This window comes from Schistocerca gregaria, chromosome X, assembly GCF_023897955.1.
Source record: "Schistocerca gregaria isolate iqSchGreg1 chromosome X, iqSchGreg1.2, whole genome shotgun sequence".
NCBI lineage: Eukaryota > Metazoa > Arthropoda > Insecta > Orthoptera > Acrididae > Schistocerca > Schistocerca gregaria.
Window position 1 is genome coordinate 578,849,969 of NC_064931.1, and position 17,919 is coordinate 578,867,887.

Sequence of the window (17,919 nt, forward strand, 5' to 3'; positions counted from 1 at the left end):
GTACCGTTGGGCCTTCAAGGCCTGTTCGGAAGGTGTATGTGTGTGTTTGTGTGTGTGTGCATTGATAACATCTGATGTAGAGAATCTTTGCTTGTGTGGTGACACCTGTGTTTACTGTGTGTATGTGTTGTCTTTCGGCACATGCCCTCCATACATAAGTTCTAAATTTTCTTACATAGCGCTCTCTCATTGCATTTGCCCCTTGAAAATGGTGGGATGTGCACCTGCCGTAATGTCGGCGGTTGTCGAAGACGCCAGCCGACTTCATTCCCTAAATTTGTTGGAAAATTTATAAGCGGGGAAAATCTCAAAGTTTCGCTAGTAATAAGGCAGTATCACATTGTCTTAAACGTCCAGTGACTCTAGTTTGCCAATGGATGTTCCTTCCTACGAGAAATTGTACTGTAGGAAGATAAAACTCGAGCAGACTTCGCTCAAAGCTGGAATCATTAATTAAGAAGTATCAATAGCTCCACAGTGACACAAGGACACATTGCGAACAAACATTAGTGGTGCTGTGGCAGTATCTGCGTACCTGTTGACGAACCAGAATGGTTGACGGTCCTCTGGCCAGGCACTGACTTGCGAAGAGATGAACTGTTCAGGTGACTGCGTGGTAGTGGTCGTCGCACCAACACGGTTCTCAAGGCCTTCTTCAGCGTTGGCCGCGGCGAACTGCGGCAGCGGGCCCGGATACGACCAGCCACCGCCTGCGTAGAACGATTGGTACTGCGACATCGCCGTTCCCAGGAGCGTCAGCACCGCCACCAACGCCGCTTTCATCTCCAGCTGTTAGACAAAAAATTACTGCAAATCCCCACGTAAGATGTGTCGTCCACTTCTAATGCCGAGTTCAAACTATGATGAGTTCTACATCAGGAAAACGTCCCGTCGACATCGAGGTCATTAGAGATGGAGGACAAGCTCGGACTTTTTGAGGGATGGGGAAGGCATATCTGGGACGACTCAGGGAAATCACGGGAAATATAAATAAAACCTAAATCTGTATGGCTGGTCAGATCTGAAATGTCGGTTCCCTGAATGCGAGTTCAGTGTGCTAACCACGGCGTCACCTCGCTCGGCGTGTACGATAGAGGATACTCCCCATAATACCACGCATTAAGTTTCTTTCTTATCCATTCACGCTTATAAAACAATAGTTGTGACTACTTAAATGCCTTCGCGTGCGCTAATTAGTCTATCTTATGCAATTCTTCGGTTTTTCCAGGCGATATGTTGACATGCTGAATAATCAGATCTTCTGCCGGATGTTGGCGTCGTTATTGAACTATATTTTTACAGCGTGATTCGCTGTATTCTTCAGGTGGTCCACTAGGCACCTGGAGAAGACAGTGAGACACGACGTCGAAATATCGTTCTAGAACGACTCGAAAAACCGGCAGAAGACCCGATTATTCAAGATAGTCTAATCTTATTTTGACCCAGTAGAAGCGATGCGCGTGGGGTTTTAATGTATTCATAGATTTCGCATTTAATGTTGGTTGTTAGAGTATTTTAAATAGCCTCTCGCAGGAGAGCTGGTATCTCTCTTAAAGAGTCTGTCAGTTCAGATTTGTCAACATATTTGTGGCACTTTCCGGGGTGTCATACAGCCCTGTGACTAATCGTATCGCCCTCTTAGTATACGTTCAATATTCCCCGTTATATTTGTTTGATACTGGCCCCACACATCTTAACAATGTTATGGGGTGAGTCGCACTGATGATTTGTAAGTAGCCTTCTCTGTAGACTAAAAGCATTTCCTCAATATCCTACCAATGGCCCTAATCATATTTGTGCAGATGTTTTACAGATAATACTTCATTACAGATAACTGTATCACCGGTGAAATTTCTGAATTCTGAGGTCACTATTAACTGTAACTATCATGTTATTGACATGTAACATGAGCAGCAGGGGTTACAACACACGTCCCTTGGGCTTACCAGAAGTTACTTCTACACCTGTTGATGACTCTCCATTATCCAGTCACTCTCAATCAATGCTATCAAGTAAATCCGTACCAAGAAATCACCAATCTAGTCGCAAATTTCATTTGATATCTTATATGATCATACTTCCGTTAACAAGTGTGTGGTACTGAGTCAGACCTGACGGCCTTGGCTTTCAGTGCGCGTTGGATTTCGCATGACCGCTGTTTTCTGAATCCGTGCTTTCACGCAAGGAGGAGGTCATTGTGTTCAAGATAGCTCATGAAATTTGATCTCAGAATATATTCTAAGATTCTGCAATAGATGGATGTGAATGAGTTTGCACAATAGTTTTGTGGGTCATATCTGCTACTCTGCTTGTAGACGGGATTATTGTTGATCCCTGCCTTTAACGCGGGAGCCGACTGTTCAAAAATGGTTCAAATGGCTCTGAGCACTATGGGACTTAACAGCTATGGTCATCAGTCCCCTAGAACTTAGAACTACTTAAACCTAACTAACCTAAGGACATCACACAACACCCGGTCATCAAGAGGCAGAGAAAATCCCTGACCCCGCCGGGAATCGAACCCGGGAACCGGGGCGAGGAGCCGACTGTGTTGCACCGAAATTCGTCGAGAAGTTGAGTATTTGTTTCTGTTGTTGCATATTTCATAAATTTATTTAAAAAATGGGTATTCGGACTGTGCAGCTGTGTGAAGGAGAAAAAGCTGTCACGATCTGAAGGTCACGCATGTTTCTGTGGATTAGGAAATACAGCAAACCAGTCGTATTTAAGATGAATGATGAATAACATGATAGCTCTTTTAGTAATTTCCGGGTATGCAGCCGGATCCCGACGACATTCTGCCACGATATTTCGGCCCAGAGACGTCCGGCCATCATCAGGTGAGTACACAACTACTGAAGAGCCCAGGTGCAGTCGCGGTATTTATGCCGAATCTCGCGCATGCGAAATGTACTGGCATCCTACAGCGCATGCACCTGAGCTCTTCAGTAGTTGTGTACTCACCTGATGATGGCGTCTCGGGCCGAAATATCGTGGCAGAATGTCGACGGGATCCGGCTGCATACCCGGGAATTATTAGAAGAACAAATACGCCGGGAAATTTTCAGAAGTAACATGATAGCTGTTCCCCATTACCCGCTTCCTGCTACTATCAATCACTTGGTTATTTTAATTGATCTGAAACTGCCACTACAAAACCTGCCAGGCACATACAGTATGATGTGTACAGGATATTTGGAAAATCCGCTTAGAGTCTGTCAGGGCATGCAGAGAAAACTGAATGGGTACTTGTTTACACATGAATCCATATCCAGAGACGTCGTGATTCGGAAATGAGTCTGAAGTTTAAAAAAGCGACAAGATAAAGCGGTTACAATGCTCATTGCAATGGAGTGCAACAAAGTGTACAGCGTTCAGGTTTCATATTATTCACTCGTTACCTTTTTTATCCTAGTCCTCATTCTCTTACATGAATGCGATAGCGGTTTGCTAGTCAGTTGCCTATGTGGTAATTAGCAGATTCACTGTAAATTATTTTTCTCTTTTTCCCACTGTAGACGAGGAAAGAGAAACAGTCTGTTCCATGTGTTTGATGCTGTATCGTAGGTACAATAGACCTCCGGACTTGGGTATCAATTAAAATTTCTGTCGTTCCTGCAGTCTCTACACGGAATCTGTGAATGGAATTTCCGGAAACTTATAATTTGTGAGGCCGAGGTTTTTGCGGCTAATAAATATTTCTGAGGCCCACCCGATCAATACATGTTGCTGAGGCATTAGTGCAGTTGGCGCCATCTTGTATACATTGCCTCACAAAAACATGAAGCACCCAAGAGACATGGTCTAATGTCAGTGTAATTACGTACATGTACACACCATCGTCGCATATGTAAATGATCAGAGGTGCGGTTTTCTGTGACAGATAGAACGGCCACCAGAGTGCTTGGTAGGTTAAATAACGGGGGTGAACAACATCAGATGTTGAGTGATCACTGCGGACACGGAGACAGCGTTATCAGCACCTAACGGAGTTTGAAAGGAGCCTCATTGCGGGTTTTCATAAGGATGACTGGTCGAATCGTGCAATATCCAGCATTATGGAGCATTCAGACGCGACAGTGGGTCGAATCGGACTGCATGGGAGCGTGAAGGCAGGCATACTCGTCGTCACAGTTCCGGTCGACCATGCCCAGCGGCAGCCGAACTCTAGAATAAGTACAGTACCACATGCAGATTGCCGTTAACACCTCCAAAGGCTGTGTTTGGAGTGGTGACTCGACCGTGGAGTATGGATTGCTGATGAATGACACCGCACTGCGTTCAGCGATGAATCGTGGTTTCCTGCATGACCGTCGTCGACGACTATGATTGGAACTTGGGGAGAGACTTTTGGAGAGGCAGAGCGCGACTGCTCCTGACGTCATGAGGCGGAGAGCCATCGGGTATGGCTTCACGTTATGGTTGGTGGAGATGGATGGAACTCTGAAAGCACAACGGTACCTCATGGACATCCTGTGTCCTCATGCGTTCTCCGTCATGCGACAGTACAGCAGTGCCATTTTTCAACAGAACAATACCCGTTCACTCATGGCACGTGCGTGTCTGCGAACTGTCTACGTGATGTTGAGGTACTCCGGTGGCTAACAAGATCCCCAAATCATTTCCGATAGAAAACGTGAGAGAGCAGCTCCACGTTATCTCCATCCAGCATCCTGGGTTTCAACGATCAGTTACAACAGTTGTACGTCAACTTGCGTTAGGAGAGGATACAATGACTTTATGACAACACTCCCAATTGAATCAATGTGTACATAGAGGCGAGAAGGCGTGCAACGTCATAATTATAAGTGGGGGCATATTGTCGAATTCTTTGTAAATTTGGCTCAAGTTTGTAATCTCCGAAACAACATCACATCATATGCCTTCTTAAGTTGTGAACTTTAATTTCGTTTCCTCTTCCCCTTGTGAGTTTTTCACTTTTTTTGACACGCCGTATAGTTTACAAAAGGAACTATCTTGCTTACTATTTCCTCTCCGTGAAAAAGTAATATATGTGAAACTTCCTGACGTTAAGCTGGACATTTTCACTGAGAGAGGAGGCGCTGTGTAAGGACACAGCATTCGGGAGAATGACGGTGCTAATCCCGGTCTGGCCACCCAGGTTTAGATTTACTATGGTTTCCCTGATTCTCTTAAGGTAGATACCTAGAAGTTTCCTTGAAAAAGGACACAGCAGATTCCTTTTCCCATCTTTCCCCAATTTCAGCTTGTACGCCATCCATAAAGACCTTGTTGTCGACTGGGCGTTAAACCGTAATTCTGATTTTCGAAGACTCCATTTGACAACCTGAGCAGTATACACCGATAAACCAAAATATTATGACCACTACCCACCGCGACGTTGGATGCCACCTGGTGACTACGCGGGCACGCGACGTTGTAACAAAAGGATGTAAGAGGAGCAGACACGGGCGTGGGATCACCCTAACGAAAATATGAGCTGCAAAGGGTGAAATCCATTAAGATAAGCGACTTTGACAGTGGGGAGATTCTTACTACACACAACGTATGAATAAGTATCAAGAAAACGGCGAAACTAGTCGAATTTCACATGTTACTGTTGTGAGCATCTACGGAAAGAGGTAGAAAAACAGTGAAATTACCACTAGGTGCTAAATGGTTGGACGTTAAAGGCTTTTCACAGAACATGAGGTTCGGAGGCTTGTTTGCTCTGTAAAGTAGAGCAGATGGTGATCAGTGGCGTATCTGCCGAAAGAGCTCAATGCTGGAGCACGCACAAGTGTTGCGGAGCACAGCATTCATCGTACAAATATTTGAAAATGGAAATCCGCAACAGACCACTCCTATGTGTTCACATATTGACCCAACGACATGGTCAATTACGATTGCAATGGGCGAGGGACCGTAGGTATTCGATCGTCGATCAATGGAAATGTGTCGGTTCTTCGGTTGAACCACATTTCTGTTACACTAGGTCGATGGTCGTCTCCACAAACGCCGTAATCGAGGTGAACGGCGGCTCGAAACGTCCAGCGCGCCACGGACGCAGGCTGGTGGGAGCAGTATAATGCTATGGAAGACGTTTCCCTGCGCTTGCATGGGACCTGTGGGCGTAATTGAAAACACACTGACAGCTGCGAATCATCTGGATCTCTTCATGCTTAATGTCTTCTCCAACGGTGATGTTAATTTCCAGCAGTAATCAGTGATGTATTTCGTTCCAAAGAAGGACAAACAAGCAATTAAACAGGTGGCCATAATGTTTTGTTCATCAGTGGATGTGCATGTTTTTTAGTGTGTTATACTCAAGTTTATGCCATGAATTAACAAAAAATTACAGAGAGAACAATAACTCTGAAAAACATGAAGCAGCCAATACGAAACATATATGTTATTTTAACAGTAGTACTGCACAAAGAAGCAGCATATAAATCAGTGGCTCAATTGCCTCGGTGTGATTTATTAATGATGTGCTTTCGGGTTCCAGTCGAATTGCTGATTTCATCGTAAGCACACCATTAATTTCGAACCATAATTTTAGTACCCAAAATTTTTACTCAAGTTCGGCTAGAGAATACGTGCTTTACGTTGTCCAGAAGCCGAAATACGACATCATCCAACTCTTAATTGTGGAAGTAATTCCTTTCAAACGGAGTGATTGCGGGTGGAATGGTATGTCTTTACGTGGTATCACAGATCATCAAATTATCTGACGCAGAACGGTGATAACGTAATGCGTCACGCACCGGTCTTGTTACGTGCCTATCAGTCTTATTCTGGGGTAAAACTTCATCTGAATTAAGTCTAGCTGAAACCTAATTTAGTACATGTCCGCCTTCACACTACGCTCACCAGGTGTCAGGCAAATCCTACACTCGACGATGAAGAGAATACAACGACTTATATCCAGATTTCACTTCAGATGTTTCCTTGTCCACTGTTTCCGCCCACGGAGGAGCAAGGGGTTCGTACTGTTGTTCTTAATGGAGGCCTAGGGGCCAAATGTATCGTGTGGAGACGGTTGGGTCTGTCTGGTTTGACACAGCCCTCCCAATTCCCTCCAAAACAGCAGCGCACAGTGTTGTAGCACTCTACTTGGGATGACTACGAGAAATGAGAGTTAGGTAGCGAACATCAGATGGTGCTGCCAGGCAAGTGACCTCAAGGAGGCTGATCTTCCGTTCTTTTTTTCACGATAGTGGTCGAATGCTTGAATGGCATGTGCCAGTTCGGCAGGCTTATGCTGACCTCTAATTCTTGTCGTGAAGTAACAGTGCGCTCGCAGTCTGACCTTGATTTGATCCTTTGGAGAGATGTTGACAGACGGAAAAGTGTACTGAATCTACCCTGGACTACACTGAGAATAAAGGCTTACTTTTACCTCAGCCACTCAGATGGCTCTAACAGCTGTTGGGTTGTTTTTGGAGGAGGAGACCAAACAGCGAGGTCATCGGTCTCATCGGATTAGCGAAGGACGGGGAAGGAAGTTGGCCGTACTCTTTCAAAGGAGCCATCCCGATATTTGCCTGGAGCGTTTTAGGGAAATCACGGGCAACCGAAATCAGAATGGCTGGGCGGGGGATTTAACCGTCGTTCTCCCGAATGCAGGCTCTAACAGTAATTACTGGTTATCAGAAGAATTTAGAGAAAGAGATTTCCGATAACTCTGTGTAGAGTTTAAAAATGAGCATCACAGGAATAAAAATGGGAGACGAAATGTTCAAATGGCTCTAAGCACTATTGGACCTAACATCTGAGGTCATCAGTCCCCTACTCTTAGAACTACTTAAACCTAACTAACTTTAGGACAGCACACACATCCATGCCCGAGGCAGGATTCGAACCTGCTACAGTAGCGGTCGCGAGGTTCCAGACTGAAGCGCCTAGAGACGCTCGGTCAAAGCGGCCGGCGACGAAATGTTCCTTCATATTGTGCTGCTTTCCAAAGGAATGTCAAGAAAACACCAAAATATTTACACTTACTCTTGTGAAAAATGCCTTAGCGTGCATTCGTACCGCTGATTTAAGTTTTAGTATTTAAATTCTCGAAATTATTCTGTTGTTCGTAATCATTTACTGTATCACTAATCAATCCATGAATCTTAAAACATGTTTATACAGGGCGAGTCAGGAGTTAAGGCACATGCTTTGAGGGGTGATAGTATTGGTGACTTTGAACAAAAACTTCAAATGAAAATTAGCAATTTCTTAACTGTTTCCAACATACAGCTGTTTGGAAATAACAGGCGTCAGTCGCATGTCCGTCTTCACCAGCACTCGCACGCGGATACAACCAAAGCGACATTACGCTACATAGTGTAGTCTTTACTGACCACTCTAATACACACTTCACTTGCACATGGTGGGGTGACGAGTCCTGTGAGTTTACACGTTGTTTACCTCATATCTCTGCACTACAGTGGTTACACCAGGGTACTACACTAGTACAATCAAAGCAGTACGAGTCACTGTAGTGAAAATGCCACAGGTCTTCACAGAGGCAGAGTATGGTCACATGATCATTGTCTACGGGTTTTGCAATAGTAATTCCAGAGCATCTGTTCGCGAATACGAACGGCCATTTCCTAATCACGGAGTTCTGGATACGGATATTTAACAGGGTGTTTGACAGATTGCCTGAGCTTGGTACGCGTCCCAGCGTCCATGTATCTGAACGTTCCGTCCAACAATAGATATCACTAAATTTGAGAACATTCTTGAAGTGGTAGAACGCAGTCCAACTACCGGCTACCTGAATCCGTATCGTCGGCAGTGTGCAACATCTGCGTGCAGGAGATTATGCCAAACAAAAGGAATTGTGACAATGGATCATTGTCAATGAACGCTGTATTCCACTAATTCTGTTCACTAACGAGTCAACATCTACCAGCAATGGCATCAATAACACACGCAACTCTCACGTGTGGGCAGATGAAAATATGGACGTCACTGTTGAAACAAATTTTCAACGACGTTATCCAGTGAAAGTGTAGTACAGCATTATTGACCACCAGCTCATCTGTCCGGTAGTTTTAGATAACCGTGTTAATGGGGTACATTGTCTTGATTTCCTTGAAAATGTGTTCGAGGTAGTTCAGTGGTTAACGAATCTGCCTAGTAACTAGGAGGGCCCAGGTTCGAATACCGGTCTGGTACACATTTCCGCTTGTCGCCAATGATTCCGCATAACGTCCCGCTGGAGCTAGCAGCACTGTTCCCTTCCTTTTTCTTTCTTCTCCTCCGTCTTCACTCTGCGTACTGTGACACAGAACCTCACTAAAATATATGCTGGGCGTTCGGTCAGTGGACGTGTAGTCATTTCTTAGCCGTCGAGGGCACCCTGTCTTCCTCCACTAGATTACTGTTTGTGTGGTTGGCGTAAGAGCGAAGTCTAGACGCACAGAGAGGACACAAAGGAGGAACTTCCATCTCGTATTTTACATGCTTGTTCTCAAGTAAAGGATCGTAGGAGTGAGATCAGATCAGGAACACAGCAGCTGTCTACAAGAGCTGCAAAATGCATTGCAGTTGACGGCGGACGTTTTAAACACCTTTTTCAAGAAATGTACACAATTAAACAAAACATTAGATCACAATATTTCACTTACTATTATCTGGATTTGTACTGTTCCCCATTTTTTTATTAGTTTCCTCGAAACTCTTAAAGCAGGACATACGTTCGTATAACTTTTTTGTCAGAATCACTAATATTAACACCTCTTAAAGCATGTACCTTTCCCCTTGACTATCCTGTATGGTTTGCTTCATGCGTTTACACGAGAGCCGTAACAGAAAATAGAACATGTTACAGTGTGAAAGTTTTTATTCGAAATTTTTGTCACCTTCACCTCCTGATATACAGGGTGGACCTGAATTCTAAGGACAAAGTCTCGGAGGATGCTGAAGAATATTTTGGTACAAGGAACACGTGGCCTGCAATGGCCCTTTAATGCGTAATAATGAAATTATGATTTATTCGGTTTGTTACCCAATTTACTTTTGTTTCTGTGAAAACACCATAACAACACTGAAAAAGCCTGTAGTATGCAATCACCAGAACGTAAAAGACAGAGTAATCCAACAACTCCTTAGAGATTCGAATGTACTGTGATGTGACTGCCGTCGTAGCCGAACAGTTGAGAATAGGATCGATAAGTCGCTTCTCGAATGCATTCAGTGACCCAATGCACACGTACATATCGACCAGCTATTCAGTGGTTCAAATGATAATGCTGTATATCACTTTTAACCTACTACTAACACCGCCGGGAAAAAAATCTGAGACAGAACCGAGCTGTAATCAGGGCAAGGTTGACGGCGAAGAATAAGTGGGCATTACAGTTGTCAACAAGAAGTGCTGTCGGTGAATGGAACAAGTTCGTTTCCGAGCACGACACACAGGGCACTTGCACTGTTGTTCAGATTTTTCAGTGCAATCCAGATAAAAATATAAATGGGGGTAAGAAATAAAACATCAGATGACATGCAACTAATCTATATCGAGACACTGGAGACGATAGGTCAATTACAAGAAAATAGTCATAAACTATCTAGAAACGAGCTCCTAAATTTTTTCTATGGTCTTCAGATTCTCCCTGTATTTCCTGTTCCTCCTTAATTTGTGTCACTTGGGAAGAATTAAACAAAGAAAATCTTAATTCCTGCCAGATGTAAATATTGGTACGGTACGTTCGCCTCAACGTATTGACACAAACTTTTATGTACGACACAGATGTGGCATAACACCCATTCATTATTTTAATCACCATCTTAGTTTCTAGAAACACGGGTACTGAAAGGCATTGCCCTCACGGGGGACAATTTCTTCCGCTGAGGTCCTTCCTAAAGGACGAGGTGAGCTGGTTCGACAGCCCTTATTTCATACTAGAGGAAGTTGCATAAGTGCTTCTTAGAAGCTGCTTAATTCTACCATGGAAATTCAGCAACAGTGCCAGCTGTGAATTCAGCGTAGTATTCTTGAAAGATCAGCGAGAGATAGCGTAGTAATTTAAACACTGGTGTGGTATTCGAGAGGAGTTATGCTCAAATATCCAATATATTGTCCTATTTGGGCTACTTGGACCTTAGCTAGTGGGAATTTGGTATGATTTATTAGTTTGGGCATATCGGATTCATTTTTCAAATGCTGTAGCGGTTCATCTCTAATGACCCCGACGTGTATATACACAATTAGCTCCACTGTTAGTTCAAAATTTAACGTAATAACAGATGTATTCGCTAAAAAATGATAACTAAATATAAGTAATGTTCGCGCTTTAAAAATAGACAGTCGTGTTGTAGCTCCTGTTATAAGCTGAATTTCATTATTACTTCTGATTAACAGCGAGTTCTCCTTAAAATGCAATAAGTTAAAAAAAGTATTTCATAGCAGCATGTGTTCGAATCATTTATTGCTTTCAAATTAAACGTATATTTGTTACAAATAGAAGTGGAAGTGCAGCAAAGACTGTCACAAGCAACTACAGCTGGAGTACCATAAGTTTTGAGCCTAGCCTAGATAATGATCACAATCTGTTACCTTTACTTCTCTACCCTAAATTATTTTCGTCGTCTAGTTCACTTTTCCCGCTATTCTGTTAATTGAAAGAGGCGAAAGATAGTACATATCAGTCTTGAAATTTCTGTCTGAGCTAGTTTTAGCGTTTCACTGTTAGTGTTGGAAATTCTCTTCGCCTATCTTATATGTTCTTTGTCGTCGGTGAAATGATTTTCCTAACCGCTGTTAGGTTTTTTTCAATTCCGTATAAGATATGGGTAGGAGACTCAAAGCAAGGTATCTTTTTAAACGATACAATTACTTTTCGAGACAAAAGTAGAAAGGTAGTTTCAGATATTTGAAGACCTTTGTCAATTTTGTCTGTGAATATTTCCTGTGTCAGGCGCAGATATTAGGCACTTGGTCGTTGTATGTTTTAGCACTTATGAACTAAAAATAATATCAGTATCGGAAAATATTTTTTTCATGTGATAATAATACTATGCAAAAGTGCAAATATCGACTTATGAAACTAGTGATGGACGAAATCAGATTTTTTATTCACCAGTGACCAACGATAAAGTGGAAGTATTTGAACCTAGTCTCAGTAATTTCATTGCTACATTGCGTTCGAGATGACGTGTCTGGGCACTGCCCTCTGATGGCCGCGTCACAACTACATGTAATCTTCCCAGAATGGGTTTCCACTCTGCATTGGAGTGTACGCTGATTTGCAACTTCCTAGCAGAATAAATCTGTGTACCGGACGGGGACTCGAATCTGGAACTTGTGCCTTTCGTGGGCAAATGTGCTGCCGACTGAGCTATTCTAACACGGGTCACTACCCGCTGTCAGAGTGTTGGCAGATCTAAAGCTGTGAAATTACATGTAACCTTTCTCGCAAGCATTTGGTTCCGTTGGTATCTCAGTGCAGCAGTATACACTCATATATGGGTCCCAAAGGCAAATAAAACTAAACTCCTCCCGAACAGGCCACGAAAGCCCAACGGTACCGACAGCTCGCCGTGTCATCCTTAACCCATAGGCGCCACTGGATGCGGATATGGAGGAGCATGTGGTCAGCACACCGCTCTCCCCCTCGTATACCAAAGTAGATACAAAATGGATTTCTTCAACTTAGAAATTTTTTCTTGAGGATTTAAGTTTGACGCCTTTTAAAAACTAGTAACTGACTTACTTTAAACTACATAAACAGTGGTTATGATGACACAGCATGTAATATTTGTAGTGAATAAGGAGTTAAGTACTTAACATTCTTATAACTCCTTTTGATCTAATCAGTTGCATTACAAACGGTTTTATGAACTAATGTGGTACTGCAGTATTGGAACGTGACGATGGTTTTTCTTCTTCGTGAGAAACATATCCTGCCCAAACCTCTGTTTCAGGATATGATCTCCTCAGAAATTATAAAACAAAGAACTCGTGGTGTTATTATTGTAAGTGGAATATAATAATTAAGATACTTCCAGCGAGAACATTGCCACTGAAAATTCCACGGAGAAAGGAACGTGTTGGAAATACATACGTTTTGTTGGCTAAAGCGTCTTCGGCTACTCAAAAGGAAGGAGTGAAGGAATGAAGGAAGGAAGGAAGGAAGATCAGAGTTTAACGTCCCGTCGACAGCAAGGTCATTACAGACGGAAAAAAATTGGAAATTTGTGCTAAGGTTTTATGGGACCAAACTGCTGAGGTCATCGGTCCGTAAGCTTACACACTACTTAATCTACCTTAAGCTAATTTACGCTAAGGACAACACACACACCCATGCCCCACGGAGGACTCGAACCTCCGACGGGTGGAGCCGCAAGGACCGTGGCAAGGCGCCTTAGAGACGGAAAACTGGCTTCTGTTATGAAGGGATGGGAAAGGAAATCGAGCGTGCTCTTTTCAAAGAAACCATCCCAGCACTGCCCTGGAAAAATTTAGAAAGTCTAAATCTGCATTCCCAGACGGTAGAGCTACTCCGATTATGTGGCTAAGGTAGCGAAGTGACTGAATTTTGTGTATCTATGCAATTAATTAATTTACTTTTTGTTCAACTAGGCATGATACTCTCTCTTGTATGGACTTGTCAAAATCAAGGAAAGTCCAAATAAGGATGGCTGTGTCGGATCTAAAAAGTTTATCTTCATTAAGTGACCTGTGTTCGAACTTTCTACTGCGTTTCAATGACTTACAATTGTAATAACCCATTAATCAAGCCAAATTACATTTCTTGAAAAGAAATGGACTTAGGTTAATACTTCAAGAAAAAGGAAACGTTCGACGGAGAAAATCCTTGAGCTTGATTGTGAAAACGTGTGGTGTGTCAATCATGGTCTTCAGTTTTTGTGGAAGTCTATTGAAAAGTGCAACACCTGTGTCCGAACAGTAGTCAAGGATTTACTCGCACATAAAGATCATTATTGTGTCTGGAATTCACCGGACGAATGCTGCTATCACTTTTAAACAAGTTCAATTGCGTAATAATCCTCAGCTTATCACATAGAGACCTACTTAAACGCCGTTGATTATTTCAATATATGATCCAGGTCGCTCGCTTTTTGGCTACAACGTATTCACTCTGCCTGAACGGACTGTCCCCAAAATATTATCACATGTGAACTCAAGGAATGGAAATGTGTGAAGTAAACGAGTCTCACTGAATCAGTGGTACTGGTAGTGGACTAAAGACCATAAAGTAAAGGTAGTTGCATGTAGCTTCTATGGAAGATCCTGCATTGGTGTCTTCCACGAAACCTTATAATATGCTCAAACTTCGAAAACTGGTGCCTCTCTTTCCCATGGAAGAGTGGAAAATCAGCACGAACAGGATTGTATGTTAAAAATTGAATAAACTGTATTTTATTGCAGTTAAGAGTGTGAAACGAAATTTGTGTCTCTTTATGTAATGATTTTGTTTTATTAATGAGTTCTTCATCGCATCTGTAACAATTATGTTTATATTAGTCGCAAAAAAAAGAAAAAGAAAAAAAATTGACAGTTATCTGTACAACAGAAGAAAATCAGTAATGCAAACTTCTGCTCCCTGTTGCTTATACTGAGTTTCAAGCCTTGTAAATACCGTAGTTTCGCAGTTTTGGTTTACAGTGTCAATAAAGTTGTTATTATCATTATTGGGACATTCAGTGTTATTGTGGAGTAAAAGCATATATCCAATGACGACAGTTTTTATTCAATACGGTTCTCTGTGTACTGCAAGAAGGAATGTAGCTGCCTGCAAACCAAGCAGCCAACACAGATCGAACGGTGTATCTGTCTACATGTGCCCCGAGAAATATGCGACTGCTCTATTGCAAATACTTTTCACTCAGTTTGTGACGGTACATGTGACAATGATATAGGCATATAGTTGTCAACAGTATCCTTTCCCTTTTACTATGTAGAAACCCCTCTGGGAAAATACTAACATGGAAAGACGTGATGCATGAGTGACTAAGGACATGGCCAAAGCGTAGTGCACAAATCTTCAATATCCTACTTGGTATATAACTGTACCCACTTGAATATAACACTTCATTAATTATTGACTCAGTTCGCCTTGTATTAAGGTCTAGCTGCCTCATCTCTTGTTGTTCTCCCGAAAAAGCAATCTGTAGCATATCTATGTGACTTGTGTTGAGCAAAAAGTTTTGAATCAGTTTACCCAAAATAGATAATAAATGATCCTTAAAGAACTCAGTAATGCCAGTAACGTCTTTATTCTCCCATTTCACCAAACTGACAATTGAAACATTCGCGTGCGTCTTTGGCGCTGACATCACCACACTCCATATGTTTCTTTTTTAATTTTATGCTGAGATTTACGTATCTTTCTTGTGAAACACATAATCATAGGCTCTCTTGCAAAATTTCTTGAGATCTTGTAGGATTTCATGTAACCAGCTACTGCAAGTAGATATTAATTGTGGCACTAACTCTGATAGACTTACTGCTTATTTATACAAGAGATACTGATGGCCTGTATTTTCCAAACTGTCTGCCTGCCACTACTTGCCACAACTGAGGTTTTGTATTTTGTACTTCAGTGTGAAGTAGCTTTCGTAAAATTTAAGAAGAGTCTATATGAATGCATTGTGTCTATTATTCTAAGTGTTTACATTATACACTTCCTGCCACCGACAGTGCTTCAACAACTGAATAAGCTATTGTACGGCAAGTATGTTAATGGCTCTAAATTTCTTGCATATCTGTGTGCTCCTCAGTTGTTTCGTAATACAGCTTCATTGCCTGACATCCCATTACTAAACATTTACACACTTGAACTATTTAATATTGTGACATTAATTAAAATGCTATATACTGCTGTATATCAGTTTTCCTGTGTTCTTACTGCAAAAGTCAGAGTCGAAAGTATAGTACGAGACATTCTACTTCCATATTGTCTATAAGTTCAGCACTGAAGTTCTTATGTAGTATGAAAATAGTGTTTACATTGTATAAAAGTTAAAACAGTCTCCAGTTTGCTTAGAAAAATCATTAAGTTAGCACTGGAAAAGGGCTTTCATGCGATAATTTGTACATGGAGGAGTGGGAGGAGGCGAGGAGATCTCGAATTAGGGTATGGTGAATTTTTAATGTTTTATATTTTGAAAGACAGAGATGACTTGTAAGCAGCCATAAGAAATATCCTTTTACGGCACTGTTACAGACTTGTGTAATAATGACTTTTAATCATTTTCTTGAAAGAAAAGCCCCTGATTACACTACATTTTTTCTCACTGCATGCGAACTAGTGTGAAAGGGGGGGGGGGGGGGGGGAGAGGGGCGACCACAGTTGCCCACGGGTATAAGCAACCTTGGCACTGGACAATCTGCAAATAACTAAATTTTTGAAATGTGTACCAGTAAATCGAAACATTGCTACCCAGCAACCTATGCGAATAGAAGGTTATCTTCGGCATAAATGGCAGGACCTTCCAACCATACAGAACAGACGGATAGGTAATTGGATACAGTGCATCCTACAAGGAGAGTCACACTATTTCTTTCGCTCTGAAAATGATGTCGACATTTATTTTGCTAAAATATCTGCAGTATTCTGTAAGGTACTTATTTTTAACCACTGCGTGATTTTTTGATTAAGTTCACTTGACATAAGCAGATACTTCTTAGTAAAGTTCACTGATATAAATATCTAATTGTCCTCCCCAACTCAAGGGGAATCTAAACGTGTATGTCCCCAGTCCCACCCTCTTGACTCTGACTAATAATGGCACCTATTTACAAGTAGGCCGTGCCTCATACCATCCCTCCCTCCCTGCGACAGCCTGTTCAATTTGAATTTCAGATGATCATTCTCTTGTTTATTTTGGATTGTGAAAAGTCGTTTGCCCCTTCCATTCCCACACTTCTTAAGAAAAAGTCAACTCATGACGTCTAAGGAGTGTATTAAGACTGATCTGCTATGAAGTCTGAAATGACGCGGCTGGAAGTCAATGTGATCAATTTTTAATACGATATTCGTAGTAGCCAGGCTTGGAGATTGTGGAGTTAGACGTTGGAAGAATCTCTGTCAATGCATAAACACGAAGTAAGTCCATACCAAATATAATAAGCAGGGCTGGGCAGCTTACCATTTCGACAGCGGCGTCACAGACTGAACTGAATACAGGAGCACTGGTTCCGCGCATATAGCTTCCAGCACAGCCTACTGACGTCATAGCGGTACTTCCCGGCGAATCAGCGGTTGCGGCTTCCTGCGGAGAAAGGGACGGCGCCCGAAAATCCTGATCTTCTACTGCGCTGGTTGCCTCCGCCGGGTGACCTCTGCCGCGAACAGTTTTTCCTGGTTATGCAACGCGAAAAGCAGTTGTCATTGCCAGACCAACGACCTGATCTTTAATAGAGTGAGTAACTGGAGATATAAAAAATAACGCTGTTGTCAGTCCGTAGGTAGACTTACACACCAGCAGATATTGTACCTTTCGATGTGATACATTTCTGCTGTCACCCTCCTAAAACAATGCAGGGTGACCCCGTGGTGATGTTGAAGACTTTCAGCGACGATGGAGAAGAGTAAATGTATCAATTTGAGATAAAGGATCCCGATCCGGAAGCGACCGAGTAAAAAGTTATAATCGAAAACCGTTCTGATACCCCTGACAGTGGAATACATGTACCGGTACTGTTGTTGTCAAGACTGTAGAGTAGGCAGCTTTCAGAGGTGGTAGTGTGGACGTAAGCAAGAAAAAATATTTCTAATAAATATGGACTCTAAAATGCTTGTCTTAAGAGCTGTGAGCACTTGTTCATCTTCAGTACCGTAAGACCCATCTCTTCAGCTGGAAGTTCTTTGGTTTTCACATTTTTGCAGGAAATAATATCGACCAAAACAAGAAAATGTATCCAGTAAATATGGGGTCCAAAATGCGTACCTTAAGAGATGTGGGCACTTGTCCAGTAGAAGAAATGTT

General features: G+C 42.3%; 1 protein-coding gene across 1 annotated transcript in view; it reads right to left on the reverse strand.

The window, feature by feature from the left end:
- Window positions 1–17,181, reverse strand: part of LOC126298043 (uncharacterized) — a 30,494-nt gene extending 13,313 nt beyond the window's left edge. The window contains exons 1-2 of the mRNA XM_049989363.1: window positions 17,080–17,181; window positions 536–789 (exon numbers count right to left, since the gene is read on the reverse strand). Coding sequence (XP_049845320.1) covers window positions 536–789; window positions 17,080–17,166 — 341 coding nt within the window. The 5' untranslated portion in view covers window positions 17,167–17,181. The remainder of the gene's footprint in view (window positions 1–535; window positions 790–17,079) is intronic.
- Window positions 17,182–17,919: the final 738 nt, after the last annotated feature.